Below are 20896 nucleotides of genomic sequence, written 5' to 3'. Positions count from 1 at the left end.
AATTTTTGTATTAAATTCGGCTCGAGGATGAAAAAATCTTCAAATCGGTAGTGTAGATATTATAAATGCGCATCATCAAATATTTTGATTTATTTTTAGATTTTAAAATCCTCTTTTATTTACATAAATTTTACATTTTTTAATATTTCTCGATATTTTCAGATGTTCGGTAAATATGAATTTATCTTTTAGAGTTCTTTTTTTTTAGATTTTTGGTCGTCAGCAGTTTTTATCGGTGATTTGGGAATTTTTATTTTTTAGACCTTTTCAGATATGGAAAATCGATTTATATCTCAAATAAAAATTTGTATGTGCAATTAGTGTCGCGACGTAACATTGTAGTAACATCATTTTTTTTTTTTTTCACGTAACTAAATAGTCGCATTTTTTTACAGCTCGTTAAATTGTTTCGTTCAGTTGCAAATGAATTTAACTGTCGTTCCATATCGGAAAACAGTGGTCCGTGTATATAAAACTACTACACGTTGATCCTCGATAATACGTAACGTCGATATTTTTCGCACGGTGTATATGCCGCTGTATATATGTATAGCTCAGAGATAAAAACAAAATATGTAGTTGAAAACCGAATGTAGAAAGCAAATATCCACAATTCACCGAGCTGGATTATTCCCTTCCTATCTGGAGAGATTGCGAAAACAATATCGATCGCTATACGCTGAAAATCCGCTCTGCGAAGGAGATCTAGAGCCTCTCATCCTTAAATCGTCCCACTTATCGTCGTACTCATTTTTCGAGAATCGCGATCTTTTCCAGAGTGAGAATTATCGATCGGCATTACGAAAGCACGTGAAGGAAATGGCAATGAAGTGGCCCGAATTTTTAAAGAATAAAAAGACATATGTTTTCTATCCATAAATCATTTTAAGACATCTTTAAACAACTTTAAGAAAAATAAAACAGCGATTTTTATTTTCTGTTGTAACTATCATTATTAATTTTAATCTTAATTTTTTAATTTAACCTTTGTGTTTGAATATTACAACAAAACTTTTGCACTACTTTTCCATGGAATATACAAGAAAACTATCACGTACAATATTCTGATGTGAGATTTCTGTTATGGTTGTCTCTACTTTTCTCGAAAATGAATTTTTCCGTCTATGATTTCGTTATGTTTTTCGTTTATACCTTCCGAGGACTTTATATATCCACCCACGTACATCTGTCCCCTGCCGTGAAGAGGTTTCGGCTCATTTCCAGAATCTGTTGTATGCATCGCGCAAAGATGCATTTCGACTCGTATGGCATATGTATATACTTACCGGGCTGCAGACACAGTCGCGGTTCTTCTATTCTTTGAGCAACATTTTCCATAAAGGGCACTCGTGCATGAATCCGATTCCGAATATAAATAGAAGGAGCGAGTCGAACGCGAAAAGAGAAGGAGAGAACCGCGAAAATAGAGAGCCGTGGAAAGTAGTTATCGTTTGATGTGCGGTAAGTACAAGACGCGGATGCTAGCACTAAAACGTCGCGCGAATTTCGAGAGATGACAGTTTTTACGATCGCCAAGTTCTAACGACACGGTGAAACTCGACGACAACTCGCGGAAGCGGTTAGCCGTACAGAAAAAAAAAAAGAAATCGAACGCTTATTGCAACACACTTTGCGCTTAACGCGGTTAGTTAATACAAAGTTTAATTGAAATTTTAATTGAAAATGTAAGTAAACATTTCATCGCAATGTCCGATACACACACACATCATGTTTGACGTTACCAAAATATTTATCCGATTAAAATCTGATGTAAAACTATAAAAATATTTATAAATTTTTAAGCTTATTTTTTTAAAATTAAATATAAAAATTATTGCAATAATAAATATAATCGGAGCTATTTGTATGTGTATGTAAACATACTTAATTGATTCGTTTTTCCAAAAATCAATATGCGAAGTCGCGAATTATTTTTCGATATTTCTAACACTTTCTCGTAAAAGTTTGATGTATGGCTAGGCATTTTCTGTATCGTGACCGGCTTTTGTGACGCACGAGACCTTCTTTATCGTACCCCTTATTTATTACCGACCTTGTTATTTATTGTTAGTGCCACATAGGCTGGGAAAGTTTCTCTTTGGATCTATGGTTTTCCGATGCACATAGACTTTAACCCTTCGTAGTTTGCGTCGCGTTTTCCTCTGAGATATGTTCATCACTGAATATGTAATAATCAAAACTATTACAATCGGAGAAATATTAAAGACTGAGGATAATTTTTTTATTATTATTAATATTTTATTTTTCTTAAATATTTTATATATTTGGATATAACATGCATATATATATTTTTATCAATAACTTTTATCAATAATTTTTATCAATAAAGTCATTTATAATAATGTACTTTCTCGTAAAAGTTTGATGTATGGCTAGGCATTTTCTGTATCGTGACCGGCTTTTGTGACGCACGAGACCTTCTTTATCGTACCCCTTATTTATTACCGACCTTGTTATTTATTGTTAGTGCCACATAGGCTGGGAAAGTTTCTCTTTGGATCTATGGTTTTCCGATGCACATAGACTTTAACCCTTCGTAGTTTGCGTCGCGTTTTCCTCTGAGATATGTTCATCACTGAATATGTAATAATCAAAACTATTACAATCGGAGAAATATCAATAAAGTCATTTATAATAATGTGTTGTACAAAAATGGCATCTTTCCAAATATCTTCATGTTTAAAAAACAACACAACTCTTAATGTTCAATCTAAGAATTGCTTTAATTTTATTTCTTTATGAATTGTACAATAATTATATTACAAGATAAGGAAAGAGAGAACAACAAATTAGCGTTTATATAATCCTTCTCTTCTTTTCTTTCTTTAAAAGCTGATTTTGTATATTTTATACTAATATATTATTATATATACTAATATAATTATACTAAATTTCTGCTTGTGCGAAAAATTGATCATTTCTAGCATCATGACTCGAGTATCGGAAAAAAATATTTGAAAAAATTTGTGCAACTATTAATATATTTTCATCGTCTGTTATTACAATTTTCATAATTGTGAAATGAAGACAATTCATATCATTTTTATCGAACGTTCAATTTTAATATCTATTTTCTTTAATATCTCAGTAACAACGAATACAATAGAAAATGAAAATGATCACGATGTAATTCAATAGCACATAGTACAGCAATACAGTAATACATAACGTAAGGGCAAAAACTTCAAAACACTTCCCTCACAAAATCGAATTTGGTGGTCTTCCTTATCGACGCGAAATATTCCATCCCCGGAATCTCACGCGTCGTCATTCCGGAAGGGACATCGGCGTCGTAACGTTCCGTTGGAGCTTCCGAAGAAGTGCACCCCGGCGACACGGGGATGTAATTCGTAGTTCCGGCAATATCCGCCAGAGCGGCGATCGTGCGGCCTCAACCCCCGCTCGCGCACCCTTTTCATCGCCCGTCCCTTCTCGCCTCGGCAACCCCTTTTATGTCACGCGGCCCAGTATCCACGAGCATCCCCTTTGGCCCTATCCCATTTTATCTTGACCTATCCGATTACCTATCCGGTGACTAGACCAGGTATCGACTCACCGAAAAGCGGGTCCTTCCCTGCGGGAATGCTCGCAACCTCTTTAAGCTCGCCATCGTTCCCCTACCTCGTCTTACGAGCAAATTCTAATTCGGCGTTTCACATTCAAGGATAAGATGACTTAGTTTGTGAAACACGTGTCTCCTCGCGTGGCCTAGCAGGAAGTGTACCAAACTCATTCGGCGAATCCGGGCTCGAGTTCCTTCGGACCTGGCAATCTTATTGATTGTCTTAGCTCTCCTGCCGTGACTCCTTCTCTCTCTTTCTCTTCCTCTCTCTCTCTCTCTATCTATCTATCTATCTATTTCTCTTCCTCTCTCTTATTCTCTATAACCGTTCGCTTTTGTCTTTCTCTTTCTTGTTGCTTACAATCCCCGTGCCACCTACATCCTCTGTCACCCATCCCACTCTGTCTATCCTTTTTCTCTTGTAAACCGACCTTCCCTTTAAAACCGATCTTTCTCTCTCTCTCTTTCTCGCTTTATCTATTTCTCTCTTCTACTATCACACCCGTTACCACATTGACGACGAGCTATCATTAACGACTAACGACCAGCGACTTACGTGTCCGAGCAATTTCGATCCCTCCGTCCAAAAAAAGTTGGAGTGAGACGCTAACTACGTAACACAAGGAGAAGGGGAGGATAAAGAGAAAAGAGGGAGATAAAGAGAGATGACGAGGATCGAAGGAGGAAGCGACGAACGAGAGGGTAGTTGGACATGAACCCCCGATATTCTATTTAAAACCGTGCGTGGTGGTAGCAGTGAGAGAGAGAGAGAGAGAGAGAGAGAGAAAGAGCTTCGTTGAGCTAGCTAGCTAGCTAGATAGCTAACTGGTAATTTACGAGCTTTTACCAAAAAGTTGGACACCTCGGGGATGGCTCCGCACTTTGACACGTGACCCACTTTTATTGAGTTACGTAATTGATCGCGCCGCGTCTGCCTCATGTTAGCGCGACCGCCCTTCTCTCCCCCGCTCATTGTGTCCACTTGTATAATCCTGGCTTCTTCCCTTCCTTTTCTTGCGCGGTCCCTTCCGCGACCCTTTCCCACCAATCTTTCGAAAAAACGCATGAAAATGCCCTTGCTATCTGCGATCGTTCGAGGTAACATATGGTACCGCCGTTAACATACCTTTTTAAAAATAATAAAAGAATTTAAATACCAGAAAATAACGAACGTGAAAGATGGTATAATCTTTAAAAAAATTATGTCTTGGTTTCTGTGTTGAATATATTTCTCTGCATTTATTATTTTTGAGAATAAATGCAAAATTAATAGAATGGGCAATAATTGAAAAGATTATTTGACTATTATATGATATTATTATTGATAATTTATAAGATTTTCAAAGCAGCTATAAAATTACAACGACTAGTAATTACTGCGTGTGTGATAATCTTTAATGATTATATTGGACGTTATATAAAAGTGGGTTAACTCGAAAAATATAGTTATGAAGTAATATAAAAAATTCTAAAAATATTAAACATAATTATGTGTATTATTTTTTATTAGATTGATTCACACATTCTTGCATAATATTAATTGACAAATATCTTTGTCAATATTTATGGTTGTATGAAAGCTTAATTAGCTATTAGTGGCAAATTAGTTTGAAGCCGGAGGAATTATCAAAATCTGAATAGTCCCGATAGCGCAAATACCATCTCTGTTATCTGCTTCTGGTTCATTAATGGCTATCGTTATCAATGGCAGACGATGCTGAGCCCGGAACGCATTGTTCGCGCTAAGCCGGGGGTGTCGTTTTCAGAATTTAGCGACATGCGATCGGAGACCCAATTACTTGTTCCCGCGCGTTTCTCGTTCACGTGGATTGAGCGATTGAGAATTCGTACTATTTTTGAATTATTTTACTCTGACAGTTATTTTTAGAGTCTAGTTGTGTGAGCACGAAAGGGACACATGTCGAAAAATAATAAGGAATAGAAATAAATTGGCGACAGAAAGGAGCACGCCACTATAATTGTTATGCGTAAATCCATAATACACTTTGTCGCGTGGAAATAATTAAACAGGCCGTCAATAAAAGGTTGCGTGTGTACTAGTCTCTAGCATTAACTCTTTAAATATGTACGCGACGAAATCACTGAAACCTTTCGCAGGTATGCCTTATGCCGCGATACCATCGGCGAAAGCGAATTGTTATCGTTCGTCGTACCCTAATTTATTTCAAACTTATTCATGTGCCATATTTGAATACCATTTTCACGATGCTATCTTAATGCTAATAAATAAGAATTGATTTATTAGCGATTCAGAAAAAAGAAATAATAATTCCGACATTTAAAGTATATAAGAGCACCAACACATAAAAGATATTTTTCTTTATTTCTTATGTTGCACATTGTTGATTACGCAAATTTTTTTAGGAACCTATTTAACGCAAAGAATGTCGTAGCATTTTTGTTGCATTGCACCCCCGCAGTTTCGCAACAAAAAGATTGGCGCGCATGAATATTCATGTTCCCTAAAACTATTTCGGTTACTTTGGGGCTATTTAGAGGTACGGTATGTGAGGTGACGAGGGACGGCCGCGAGCGGCGGATAGAGCGTATTTAACGGTGAGGGAAGATTGCAGACCGCTATGCGGGGGAGCGTGTTTGCCGATATAAATGACGAGGTTAATTGTCGCGATTATATCTTAGTATACGCTATTAATCTATTTGCGCAATATTAATGCGCTTGCATTTTGGCTTAGTGTACAAACTATGTGGTAACTTTCATGCGACAGCTATTATTTAACCCTGTCTAGATTATCTAGAGGGTGCGAAAAATTTATATAAATTTTATATAAATGTATTTCTTTTTACTTATTTTTATATTAATTGTATTACACTTGTTTGAAATAAGATTGCTAGAACATATTAGACATCAAGATTGGTGATCTGATCGAAATAAAATGATGGACGTTCGATTTGTTGCATGCAATAAAACTCTATGGTATATATCACAAAGACAGATTGTTGATGAATTTATTTCGTATTCGCGACTCGGACGTTCAATAACGTTTCACGTCACGTTTTCGAGATGAAGCATCGTCGCGCGAAAACGAGCGATTTCTACGGTAACGATGTTTTTTTATAACGATAGCGAATGACAAATTACATTACTTAAATGTTTGACACGTTGGTTACACGTGGAGCGACAATTCTTTTATTACTTTTTCGTTATTCCACATAACATGAACAAATAGTTGCTACATGTAGAAGTTCCATGATATCGCGGGATTCAAATTAACAATTGTAGAATACAAAATAATTACATGTTACAGTTTAAAAAAAATTATCAAATATTTATAAAAATTATACAAGAGAAAGCTATTTTTTATAACTAATTTATATAACGCGTCTTGAAGCACTTTTTACATGAATCTTTACGTTTTTCATGCAGCTTAAATTATGACAGATGATAAAGAATTATTGCTCCATCGTGTATATCATCACTTTATTGGGCGGACCGTTTTTTTTTTGCCGTTGTTTTTAGAAACGTCAGTCCCGTAGCCGTTTGCGAAATCCACGGCGTTTTTGTGTATCGTGGTTGCCATAAATCAGAGTGAAACAAAATGGACTGTACGTAACGCTCCGTTTCGATGGTCGAGTCGGATATCATGTAGCCGCGGCAAGGCGCGAGTGAACTCGGCACGGGCCCAAAAATTAGCTGGCAGATCGGCTCCAAGGAACACAATTCTAATCATTTCTGACCATATGTCGGCTACAGTTAGAAACCTCGCACGTGCGTTCTACTTCCTTCCCTTGCGAACGGTGAAGCGTGTGTAATCGCGAATGATGTATGTAGCTTAATATGTGTTTACTTTGTCAACAGCTGAATCGTCAACAACGTGAACGCGAAGTTTAACAATGTGCGACATGGATAGTGGAAGTCACTGCGCGAACTATTTTTCGAGATAAATACATTTTTAATAGAGATACCGTTTTAATGAATCGAGCTAAATGATGTAAACACGTTAATAATATATCAGACATCTATGTATGATGGTTTTATCAAATTTCTAGATTATGGAAAAATTAATCTAGCTTTATGTAACAAAATGACTAATAAAGCCAGATCCCGAATGAAAGCTCGACAAAACTGCGTCGTGTTGAAAATGCATAATGGCGATTGAATTCGAGTGGGTTATCGCGACCCCGATATGATGTGCACGCGGATTTCACGTCGCGGAAGCAAATAAATCGAGGGCGAGCACACCGAAGGTCGGAAGGTCGGAAGGGCGCGAGCTCGTTTCATTTCACCGACGCGAGATTCGGCTCAATTACCAGACCGCGGATAAATTACGAGTTTAACGCGACAGAAGCCGCGTGCGATCGGAAGTTATTCGGACGCCAGGGACAAATCTGTATGCAAACTAATTGAAATTTAAGCTCCAATCTTTCGCTCCGTCGATTTTTGAGAGTTATATATATAAGCTGAATGTAATGACGCACACATAAAGGCGTAAGTAAAAAATGTTAAATATAATAATCAAACCTTGAAATATACTATTAATAATTTTCCAATATAACAAATTTTGCCTTTTTGCCAAATAATAAAAAGAAATCAGGATATTAAATTAAATACTTTTGTAAACACTTTAAATTAAATCCTTTATTTTAGAATGAGCATAATATCGAACTTAAGTTGATGGATTAATTATGTGTACTGATCCCTTAATTGATTATGCTCGTTTCATGGAGTCTCGAAAATTATTTAGAATCGCGGAAATCATTCTACCACACACGCTCGTCAATTTAGCGAGGTTCCAAAGTTACGTGCGCGTCGTACAGGCACGCTTAAATCCGTATAAATACCTCATGAATCTATCCATTAATCAGATTGACGATAGGGGCTCGACGCCTGAGTGATTTTCATCCTTCCCCGTCATCCCCGGGGTGTTCTTTTCTTTTCTTCTTTTGCGAGCCTTTCCATAGGATTGCCTCCAGCAGTCTGGCTCCAGAGGTCACTAGAAGGTGGCAGCACCTCGATTAAAATTCGACACGAACCTTCTGCGAGAATCCGATGTGTGCTGTGTCATGCCCTGCTTATATATATGTGTATATATACCGTTGTATATGTACATGTACATGTGCCTAGGTATACAGTAGTCGGGCTGCAAACGTATGATTCTCGTGGCACGAGCGAGTGCAGAATTCACGTGTGTAGGTGCGAAGTTGGGAAGGACTTGGCCTGCGTTTCGTGGATTGTGAGAGAAATATCGTTTAGCCGCGCCGCGTTTTCCCCGACGAAGGATTGAGGAGAGAGGAAGAGCCAGGGCCAATTCCGATCATCCCTGCTGCTTACGATGATGTTTTTAATTTCCGCTAACGAGTCTTTGCAATTGCGCAGAGATCTCCTACCTCCGTGTTCTAATATTTTTCAATCAGTGATCCGAATCTTCAAAATTTTTCTCGTTTATCAGCGATGAAAAATAATCGTGTTTCCTATCGTCATTTATATATCTCTTTAAAGTTTTGACAATAAATATTTTTTTAATTTAATTCTTCAATTAAAAATCTATTTAAAATTAATCGAGAAATTTTATGTGTTGTGTATAGGACATTCGTTTCTTCATTTTAAGATGGAACGCCAGCTTGGTCATTCTCCTGTTCGTTACTTTTCTGTTGAGAATAAATTTCGTATAGTATCTTGCAATTGTTTGGTAGATTTAAGCTACTTTCGCGGTGTAAAATGCCGAGTCGGTTGTTTCAGTCCGCGCATTTACGAGTCGCAACCCGAATAATGTATAATCTTGTAAATTACTTTCTTGGATGCGGAACTGCGCGTGTATCGTTCCCCCAAAAGAATCGTGCGGTTTTCTTTAATGCCGTCAGCAGCGGCAGCAAAGATAAAGTTTATCTTCGTTGTGCGAATTATTCGCGTAACCGCGAGAGACTGCTACATCAAGTAGTTTACGATTTTCACGGACTTGCATGCTAACGATGCTTCCATATGGTTTGTCATGAGCCTTATCTATAGAACAGTGTAAACTTTGCACTGTAAAGTTACTTAACCATGGCTGACATTACACGTTTCAACATCCGCTCACATAATTGGGTTTCCTTGTTCCACGCGTTGCAACTTTGAATTAACAGCTCAACATTAATGCGTAAGAATATTATCTTACTTCTTACAAATTGAAGATTTAAATCAACAATAAATTTTTCTATTTTATATAATTGACAATTATCCCATGTGCTATGCGACAAACAATTTCGTTTTTTAATACATTCCACTTTGAGCCATATGCGCGTCGTTACTTTGCCATTTTCCTCTTTCGAATCTAGACATATCGCGTTCAAGGTTACGCCTCGCATGCAAATACGCGATTACTTTGCGCAACTCTCGTCCATCTCTTCCGCGAGACCGCCGCAAGAATTTATCGGCTCTGACGACAGAGGCGTTAGACGTATGAGCGTCGATTTGTCGACGATGAGAATTATTTGGCACGGCGTAGAACGAATCCGCGGAGGACCGGATAACGGATGATTATCTCGCGAGGTCGACGCAGAGCGACACTTGGTTCGGTTCCGCAACGGTAAAAAACGGACGATCCCCGAACGCGATTCTCTTTCCGTACGCGTATACCTTGACATTAATTTGCATCCTCGGTAATCCTTAATTTACAACTCCAACGAGTTCTCGGGGGGGTACGTTAGGTAACTAACGTAACCAGCCAGCTAGGTAGATAGGTAGGTAGGTAAGTAACGAACAGCACCATCGGTAGCTTCGTACAGAAATTGGCACGGTAGTGCACTCACACCGCGAAGCATAAAAGTGGTAAGTAGACATAGGTGAGGAAGTCGCGAGAGAAAGATAGAGAGAGAGAGAGAGAAAGGAAGAGAAAGATAGAGAATAGGAACGTGAACGGGATGGTAACGGATGGAAGAAAGCAGAGGAGGGTGAGTGAAGGGTTGGTAAGAGTGAGGATTCGGCAGACACCGCGGGCAGAGATAGGGACGGGGGCAGAGGTAGGGGCTGTGGCTGGGGCCGGATAGTCGGACCTCACCGAGAGATAGATAGAGAGAGAGAAAGGAAGAGCGATCGCCCTCACGGCTTGTGGTGGTGGGTGCCGGTGGTGCTAGTAGGGGCTGGAGGGCTCCGGGACAGCCGTATGGTGGGGGCGAAGAGGGATGAAGAAGGGAGGAGAGCAGCGACGTGGAGGGTGGACGGAGGTCGAGAGTCGCGGGCTGCCTCACTCTGCGGCTCCCGCCGCTCGGGAGCAGACACGCGGGGCCAAAGACTAATTTGAACTATTTTATTAACAAAAACAATACATATTTGTAAATAACACTACTAACAACTGTAAACACGAAACAGCAACAACACATTTCTCCTATAAGGACTCTCTTTAAAACTTACCTTACACCCGTAAGACAACCGTCTGTAAAAAGAAAGAAGGGTAAAGAAGGGAAGAAAGACGCACGAAGTGAACGAGAGCGCGTGGCCGGAGAGAAAGAGAGAGAGAGAGAAAGCGAGTGAGTGAAAAAGCGAGAGAGGAAGGGAGAGGGAGAGAGCGAAACATAGAGGTAATTCCATTTCCGGTTTCTTTTTTCCAAAGCAAACGTGTTTGCAACACACGCACACACAAGCAGTACACAGTAAACAAGAAACAAGCTACAAAAAAGTCGAACGATAGAAAAGTCTATTTTCTGAAGTTATTTCTCGTTCGGATGGGTGCACGACGCGGCGAAAAGTGAAGAGGACGAGACGAAAATATAAACGCGAGAAAGGGGATAGAGAAAGAAATCGACAGGCGAGATCGTAAAATAGCGCGCGTCGGCTGATACGGGACGGGATAATCGCATTTTAAGTTTCCTCTGTACTCTGTGTGACCCTTACATTATTTTGTCCCTCCGATGGGGACGGGTTCAGTGTTGTAACTTAGGATATAAGAAGACTAAAAAGAGCTCCGGAGCGCACAACAAAAAGGGAGAGCAAAGAGAGATTGGAATTCTGGAAGAAATAAGAAGATATATATATATATATATATATATATATATACATATACATCGAGAGAGAAAAAAAAAGAGTGTGTAGTAGTGACCGGAAACGCGCCCACGTCAGGGAACGTTCACGAAAACGGGAGAAGAAAATTCGGATCGAGGCGCAATCAACGATCAAGGGAGGGAGAAGGAAGCGACGAGGAAAAGGAAGGTTCGTGTAGAAAAAACAATGGAGCTCCAATTTTTTATACTAGAAGAAGAATCTAACAAAAAAGCGTGAGAGAGAGAACGAAAATCGAGAGAATCGAGGAAAGGAGGACGGAGGATCGATCCTGTTTGTGTTTCCGCGTGCACTTTCACGTGTATCCTTCGATACGACGACATTGCGAGAACTTTAATCCTTCGAAATTTGTCGCGCGAAGAGGACAAAAGGCGATTGTCAGGGGGATCCAGAAGACTGATCGGAATCGCGGCACGTTTATAACACCGTTGATCGATATCCGGTTTGAAATCACATAATCCGATTCGCGTGCACGCTCCTTTGGGAGGATATGTCTTGCCGTTCCAGTGGGAATTGTCATTCTGGAGAACAATCCTCACAACGTCAAGGACAACGTCGATCCGAGTGTCATTCTTACGTTCTGGATCCCGCGACCGTCAAGCTGTCCTGACGAAAAGAGGACCATCCCCTCAGTTCGTCCCGATCGAAGAAGCGCAATCATCGGCAAACGGCCATCATATCAGGTACGCGATCATCCAAGCACGGCGCGGGGTCGTCGCCAAGAAGAGTCCGTTCAGGGATGCCCGCCAGGGCCCAGCTACGCTCCCGTCTCCCCTACGTTCAAGGACGATGACGATCGGCCACGGCGATCGGTAAGATCCGAGCAGCGCGAACACGCGCCACCACCACGGAGATGGCGGGCTACAATCATTCGAATCCACAGCGTGTCGTCTACCACGCGACTTACCCGACGCCCCTCGCTCCAAGTGAGTTTATCTGCTATTTATGCACCCGGTAGAGAACTCCATGACGATGTGTGGGACACTTCAGTCTTGGATTTATTACTGAGGGTTGTGTGGAATTTATTTCAAATATCATTAGGAATGTAATAAATTTTATTCTTTTCTTTTCGATTTAATCGCGTTAATCATTTTTTTTTTATTATTAAATAAAATTTATTAATCGATGCGCGTGTCAAGAGTTTTATTTTAATTTATCAAAATAATTTTTTTCATAGATTTGCGCGTTGCAAAATTTTGTATTAAATTTTGTAAATGGCGAATTTTAATTTTATATCTTTAACTATGAATCGCAGATATTATTAAGTTTTTATATTCGCGTAATGTTCAGATTGTTTTTTCATATTATTCAGGCAAGATTACGAAAGATGTATGAAATTATCATGTGAAATATTTACATTGTACTTACAGTGTAACGATATTTAACTAAGTAACGTCGTGACGTTAAAAAGTTCCAGGCAAATAGACATCCTTTCATTACCATTAAATCTAGGAGACCGCGGCGACTGCACTTAAGAGTATCGTACTTATGATTGAAAGTTTAGTTAACGGCACCTAGTTTCGGCAAGTTTCGCAAATCGATGAATATTGCATAAGCTATAAACGGCCGAAAGCTAAGCGCGAGTCGTTAAATAAATATTTGATTTTCTTAGATAATTTTCTTGCTAACTCTGAATAGCAATTTCCGGTAAACATTTCGCTATGGACGAAACTTAGTTTCAACTAAGTTAAAACACAGTAATTTGCCACGTCTATGGGAAAAACTTCATGGAAGTAAGCTACCGAACAGATGTACGCTCGTCGATACAACGTATTGACTTACGACGTATGGATTTTTAATCGTGCGGAAAAATTTTAACGAATTTTCCCAAGTAAGAAAAAAAATTGCACCTGAGCGATGAATTTATTCGTGCAGGTAATTAAAGCATAACAAGGTTACTGTAAATTATATGATCATAAAAACTTCCCGATCGCGATCGTAGCTTAAGTTTATATATGACACAATTTCTTATGTTTCAGAAAAATACGGTAAGCCATATTTGCCCTCATTTCTAGCATTATTTTTTCCCAACACGCGGCTTTTAGTTCTTTCTTTCTGAAGTTTCCGTGAAGGTACTTCTTCCGGAGACACTAACAAAAGTTGCATATCAAAGACTACGTTAAAGAATAAATTATATTTATGACAGCTTCTGATCCTTTCAATTTCATGCAATGCATTGCATAAATCGCAGAAAGGATGCTCGGTTACAACAGTAGATTTATTGTTTCGTATTTATACCATAAAAGATTTGAGAACACACGATGCATGATATCGCAGATATATCATATTGACTAGTGAGAAAGCACATATGTCTCCTATGTGTAATATCAATAATATCGAGAGAAAATGCAAGCTGCGAAGCGCGAGCATTTTGTCAAGCAAATAATAACTCGCTTGATGCCTCGAAATAGAAATGCGTCCAATAATTCAAGAATACAACGCATACATTCTGATTTTATGATATTTGTTAGAATGGCGCGTTATTTCCCCTTTGCTTAAAATCTGTCATAAAAATAAATTTTATCTTATAGTATAAATCTTCTTCTAGAAAGGAGATATAAATTTACTAAATGATATTTACATATATTACATGAGAATGTGTGTGATATAGTATTGAGATTAAACTTTTTTTTTTAAATACTTTTTAAAAGGTTTTTACATAGCACTATAAAAGAAGAAATTTATAGAACAAATTTTATAAACTATTTACATTAACATACATTATATGCATACATATATAATTAATTTTTTTAAATGATATTGAATTACTATGTATTTTTTTAACTTTTTAAGGCTCTGACTATCGTTCGTTATTTTTTATAACAAACTATTTTCTAACTTTTTTTTCTGCATAGAGGGAAGAGAATGTTTCTCGACTGTATCTAAAAAAGTACAAATAGCGTGCAAATATTCTCTTGGTAAAAGAATCCTTATACCGTCGAGTTTTTGCATTCTAACGCTGGTAGGTAACTCACGGCGTTCGTGGAAGGTGCAATTTATTACGAATGCTATTTTATGGCGAACAGCGCCGGCATATACTGGTAGATCGATGGAACTTTTCGATCGGTTGTGTATAAACAGAGCTAATGACACATGCACGTAATGTTAAAGTCGCCGAGTGTGAGCGGGCAGTCGCTAATGCTCATTGTTCATGACACAATAACGATCCGCTTATCGATCCGCAGTAAAATTGTCACGATTGATCAACACGCACGTCAACGGCATAAATTTAGACTCTCCGTTAAGTAATGTAACGGGTGATACGGAACAAATCGTTTCCAAAAATTTATGTTTTCTACGATCCCACATTTTCTCTCTCTCCAGCGAGAACAGCTATTAATTGAGATAATTTATCACGCAGACGGCGACCCGATAAAGCTTCCCGAAAATCTGGAAACCTTGCCGCGAGCTGAACACTTTCCAACTCAGAGGCATCGATGGAACACCAACGAGGTAAGTCGCTTATATTTGCTTATATTCGTTAGACACGAATATATTAAATTTGCGGGTCAATAAAAAAATATACGTAACCTAGATATTTAAAAAGACTCGTCGATGTCACATTTCTCGATTGCACGACATCGCGTTAATGTCATACTTTTAAACTGCAATTTCGCACGATGCACAAGTCGACGACAATTATGGATAACGTGCAGATATGAAAGATATTAAATATTTGAGGATACATACGAAAAAGAAATATACGGAATAGAAATTAAATATCGAATAGTATTTTTAAAGTTAGGAAACTATCAAGAGAGAGAGAGAGGGACAAAGTAAATTATTAAAAAAAATATACATTTTCTATTCAATAATATATATAAATATTTGTATGCTCACATTATGACGATTCTCTTGATGGATATCTAAACGTTTTCTCCTCTATCTCGAACGTCCAACTATTTAACAAATAGTCTGCTAATCCGTATCATTAGCAAACGGTAATCCATGTAATGTGCGGCATTTAACAACGGGCTTTATTCCGGAATGAAACGGGGCCAAAGTATCAATAATGCATCTTACATCCGGATGCACTCGCGTTCTGGAGCGCATCCCTCTTTGTGGTAGCCGCGTGTCCCGACCGTGGATTCTGGCGTTAGCGGGCCGATCCGTATTACCGGAATTCCGATGGACCCGTTTCGTTCGCCGTCCCCTTTGTTCCAGCGTGAATTTTACCGCGACCTCGTCGGATATATATATATATATATATATTTACACAAGGCTGCGAGAAGTAAAGTGGCAAGGTAAATAATGTGGTGGCGCGCTCGTTCATGTTGGTTCGCGGCGCTTAAAAAGAATAGTTGCAGTCAATGCAGCTCTCGCTTACTCGTGTGAAGCGTCCAGGATCGTCATTAGAGATGAGATTTTTTGACTGCTTGAATAAGATCTTAAGGGTGGCAAATTTCGGACGCATATGTATGTAAATTCTAATTTAACTTCAATGACGAGTTCTTTGTTGAATTTAATTTTTTTGTCGATTTTTCAATCTGAAATGTCAAAGTGTCAATAAAATTAATTAATTATAATTTTAAATTATTCTTCCATGATTTTAGAATGCGCGCAATATAACAAATTGTTCTCAAAATATTTTGCTATATGTAATCTTGCGTTTTATAAAAAAAATATTTTGAAAATATCTCACACACACATGGCTAATGATATCCGAAATAAAATTTTTATTATAATTATATTATTTATTTATTTTTTATAATTATATATTCCTACGTATATATTTTCTCTATGTGTGCGTGTGTGTATGTAACATACATATTGATTGCATTAATTTTCAAGATTTCACTGGATTCCTTAAAATATCGCGAGGGTAGGGGAAGGGGGTGCTATTTCAGCGTTTCGCCCGAGAGGACAAAATTCCTGGTCACGATCCTGGCGATGTCGATGTGTGCAGCGGCGCGGTCCCGTGCCGGTGTGTGCAGCAGGGGTGCACGTGCCACACACACATCCGCACGTTGCACACGTAGACAGCTTGCACCGATGCCAGTCCACACCGCTACACTCTGACCCAGGTCGGTCGGCCTCCGATCAATAGCTGGAGCCAGCGAGAGCTGCTCGCAGCCGGCGGCGCTGAGCTTTTCAGTATCGTCGAACCGAACTCAATTGCGATTTTCTCGTGCGCGACGACTATCATTGTAAACGATAAGTCGACCGTCTCTTCTTCGCCTTCCCTCCCTCCCCCCCCCCCGTTTCCATCCCACCGTCCTTGTCCATCCACCGCACGCTTGTTATCGTCCCGGACCATCCTCCCTCCGGTAAATACCGGAAATTAAAAGTTCCTGGAAGAAAAGAGAGAGTAGTCGACACCGTCTTCTCGAGGAGTTCTCCCAGAGTGACGAAGCAGGGGCGCCTCTTTATCTTCTTTCATACCCTTCTAAGCGATCGGGGTACCTATCCCATTCTCCATTGTTCCTCGGTAGTCTATATATTTTTTTTTTTTTTGTTGCTTTCGATGTGCTTGCCCATCTATCGGGCGATAAAAATTGGCCTCTTTCTATCTGGCGAATCTATTAAATTTCAGCACGGTACTCTGTCTCGCTCCAGCAATAATTTTTTCTTTATTCCGATTTTAGATTCCATTATTCCAATGATTGATAAAATGCATAAATCTGCCGAAGGCATTTGATTTTATAATGATTGCACGCGCACATTTTAAAATTCAGGTATCAGAAGGATATTTAAATACAATATTCGAACGCGAGACGAACGTGGCCACGACACCATGTGCATCGCTAATAAGGTCAACGTAGATGGGACGAGTACTGTCACTATGTGTGTTCGCTTTATTCAATACCTATACTATTATCAAGTCGTCAGAGTCCTTCGAGAATTATCGATTGCGCGAGCCAACAAATTTGAGCTTTGTTGAAGAACAGAAATCACGCAAAGTGATTTATATCAATGTTGATACGTTCTCTGAAAATAGAACTGACAACTTTTTATCTTTGATTGACTATTTATATATGATCATTGATTAAATATATTTTATATGCCAAAATTTTATAGAACAACACTCTCAGAGAAATGATAAAATTTTCTTTTTTTCTCTCTCTCTCGTAAATACATCTATCTTTTTAAAGTTTCAGAAATATTTATATATACCTTTTTATTTCTTTCTCTGCAATTTCTCTCCAATTTACATAAAAAAATTTAATGTATAAATTGTCTAGATAGAATTTAAATCTCTCTTTCTCTCTCTCTCTCTCTCTCTCTCTCTGTTCTATATTTAATTTATTAATAATATTACTTCTCATATTTTTGTCCTGCTCTAATGCTTATCGATCGTATATTCTCCGACATCGTGTCATCGGATAGCGCGAGTTCTTGGGCATAAGTTCGCCGCATATCTGGTAGAAAAAAAAAAATATTCCTTAACATTTAACATCTGAAGCTTCCATCTTTTTTCGCTCGCCTAGATTCGCGCATTAAATCGACGCGGCGCGAGAGTTCAATCTTATTTACATTTGTCAACGTCCCGACGGCGTTATCCCGCGGCACTCCGGAATTTATGGAACCACTCAGAGCCCGGTCGATTCATTTTGCGCAAAACCGGCTTGAGGAAGAAGTTCGCGGACAGGTAACGGAGTAAATTCTCTCTCGCGCGCGCGGTCCCGGAAAGTTTATAAATCCCTTGTGCACATATTGTGCCGCCCGGATAAAATGCCGTCGCTTCCGGGAGATTCCTCCTTCAACGTGATCTTGTTTTCTCTCGCGGCTACCCCTTGTAACTTCACCCACTTGCTACGCCTCTCCATCATGTCGCTCGTCTCTACGAGCCATTTTTCACGCGAGTTCTGACGGCATACGTGATCGTAAGTGGATCTCGCACTTTCTCATGCCGAGCCCTCTCGACGAGCCGCCGACGATCAAAGTGTCCCAAGGATGCCAGTGATTTATTTATCGTGCGCGCGCGTTGTTCGCTGCTCGTTCGACTGGAAATCACTTTCAAAGCAAGCATATAATGCGGGAATTAAAGTAATAACCGCGGCTCAAGGTTGTTTTTACACGCACGTTTCACGATTCACGTTTGTCGTGCTTATCTCGACAGGTGCAGGCATTAAATGCGATAGATTAATGCTTCCCCGTATACATTAAACTCGTTTGCGATAGAGATGTGCGAATGTCGTCTTTAAAACAGATGTGTGCTCTCAATAAATATTTTCTGAAAAGATCTTTATTATTTAAAAAATTATTTTCAATTATTTATAAAATCCGAAACATATGTGTGTGTAAAATGATTAACATTGTATATATATTTCGTAATTTTCATATGTTTATGAATAATGTGTATTTTGTCGCAACGCATCAGAATTTTTGTTATTAATTATTTTCGCAGAAAATTTTGCTACGCATAGAATATATTCTTTTATTTTTTCCATTTCAACACCAATAATTTTCAAGATTTCTGACATGCCTTTCCGTTCTTATTACCGTCGCCTGATGAAATCCCATTTGTACAGAAACAGGGCAATGTTGAATACATACGGGGAGGAGTATTACAGTAATATGTTTTAACACATACCTACAGGCGAGCGCGTTTTACACTTTCAGCATTTGTATAATATGTGTGTCTATATATATATATATATATATGCATATGTATTAAATAATCTTCCCTATATATTATAGAGGATAAGAAGCCTTCTACATTACCAGGGGCATCCTAATTTAATGTTATAAATACGACTGTGCAAATTATAGTTGACTATAAATTTACGAGGTCTTATAAAACTTCTTTCGGTGAGAAATATTTACAAAAACACATATATTTGCAGAGACATAACTTTCTTATATTAAATTAATTTAATTAAATTATAAATGTTTTTGTCTTAAAATCAACACCTTTTAAAACAGTTAAATATAATATCATACATTAATCTAAAAATTAACAAAATTAAATGTAATATATTAATCTAAAAATTAACAAAATTAAATGTAATATATTAATCTATAAATTTAATGTATTTTTTCTCGTAAAAAGTAGTTTAAGAATTTTACAATTAAAAATAAGAGCGTTTTAGATTTATTCGTGATATATTTTCGACTTTATCACTTTTCGAGTCTTCATCAAACTTAATTAATAGATGAGAGGAATGATATATGATTTATCTGTAAATGTATCTCGAGACGAAGATTGCTCTGAAAACAACGCTTTGGTTTGCTTATTGATTTCCGATTGCATGCGAGAGTGGAAACACGGTCACTAAATCGCTTGGATTTGTAAAGGTATATCGCGATGGCGGTCGTTATAATTAAACACCGCTTTAGACCGTTTGCCGTGCACCTTTTAATTAAAAGACATTTCCGAGGAAATCCGTTATCCGAATATCTCATGCAGATTTGTTAATTATAGTTTTTACATACGCAGTTTTATTACTAAAGTCACGATGAATTTAAGATAACATCAGTATACATATAATTATTACACAAATACTTAATCTCATTATTATGACCATTTCAAAATGAAACAATTAAAATGAAACATAAATTTTATCTACATCTTTATATAATTTTATTATTTTATTAATTTAGATCTTTCAAAAGTTAAGATTTTATATAAAATTTTTTTGCTATTTTTTTATTATACTGTGTAATATATTTTTTACGATATGTTAAAACTTTTTATTAATATCTTGACAATTCGAAATTTAACTATCGCGAAATTTCGAGATGGATATGATAAGAATCGTGCCGAAAAAGAATCTTGAAGAGAAAGAAATAAAAGCCGAATAAATAAGTCGTCGTGACTTTAGAAAGATTCGCCGATCCGGAAAGTTCGCAAAAACCGTAATAACGTAGATACACGTGCACACGTACTCACACATACTGCCGTCTAAAATTGCATTGCCCTCGATTCACAAAATCGCTTCATTGAGAATAGAGGCACGGCGTCGTATCCGGAGTACATCTCAGGAATAGTATACAGGCGCGTTTCACATCGACGTCTCGGAATAGTTTCCCCTGTCATCTCGGAAAAATTAACCAATTTCCTAGGTCCTTTGTGCGACGCTGAATAGTCGCGGCGATACAATGTAGTCGCAGTCGATTCAACACTGTGGCCGGCATCGATATTTCATTGCTATTCTCTCAATTGCCGATATCGTGAGACAATAATGATAATGATTACGAATACCAATTAATCTGCATTAATGCGATTATTAATATCCCGATAAATACTGTTGCTGCGTATAAATATGCGTAAAATTTGGAAAATAAAAATCATGGTATTTCAAAATTTTTTTGGTAACAAAATATTTTTAATTATTCATATGTATATATATATATAT

At 38.0% G+C, this 20896-nt stretch overlaps 1 protein-coding gene across 4 annotated transcripts in view; it reads left to right on the top strand.

Moving 5' to 3' along the window:
- Positions 1-20896, top strand: part of LOC115238942 (calmodulin-binding transcription activator 2-like) — a 53297-nt gene that overhangs the window by 12497 nt on the left and 19904 nt on the right. For 3 of the 4 annotated variants that reach the window (XM_029813151.1, XM_029813149.1, XM_029813150.1), the window contains exon 4: positions 14959-15050. In XM_029813151.1, coding sequence (XP_029669011.1) covers positions 14959-15050 — 92 coding nt within the window. Of the gene's footprint in view, positions 1-11755; positions 12524-14958; positions 15051-20896 lie in introns of those variants that run through there. The other variant, XM_029813152.1, reaches the window with a different exon arrangement.

Source organism: Formica exsecta, unplaced genomic scaffold (assembly GCF_003651465.1).
Source record: "Formica exsecta isolate Colony F162 unplaced genomic scaffold, ASM365146v1 scaffold363, whole genome shotgun sequence".
Taxonomy (NCBI): domain Eukaryota; kingdom Metazoa; phylum Arthropoda; class Insecta; order Hymenoptera; family Formicidae; genus Formica; species Formica exsecta.
The sequence above is the reverse complement of the archived record's forward strand: the minus strand, read 5'-3'. Positions and strand labels throughout refer to the sequence as shown.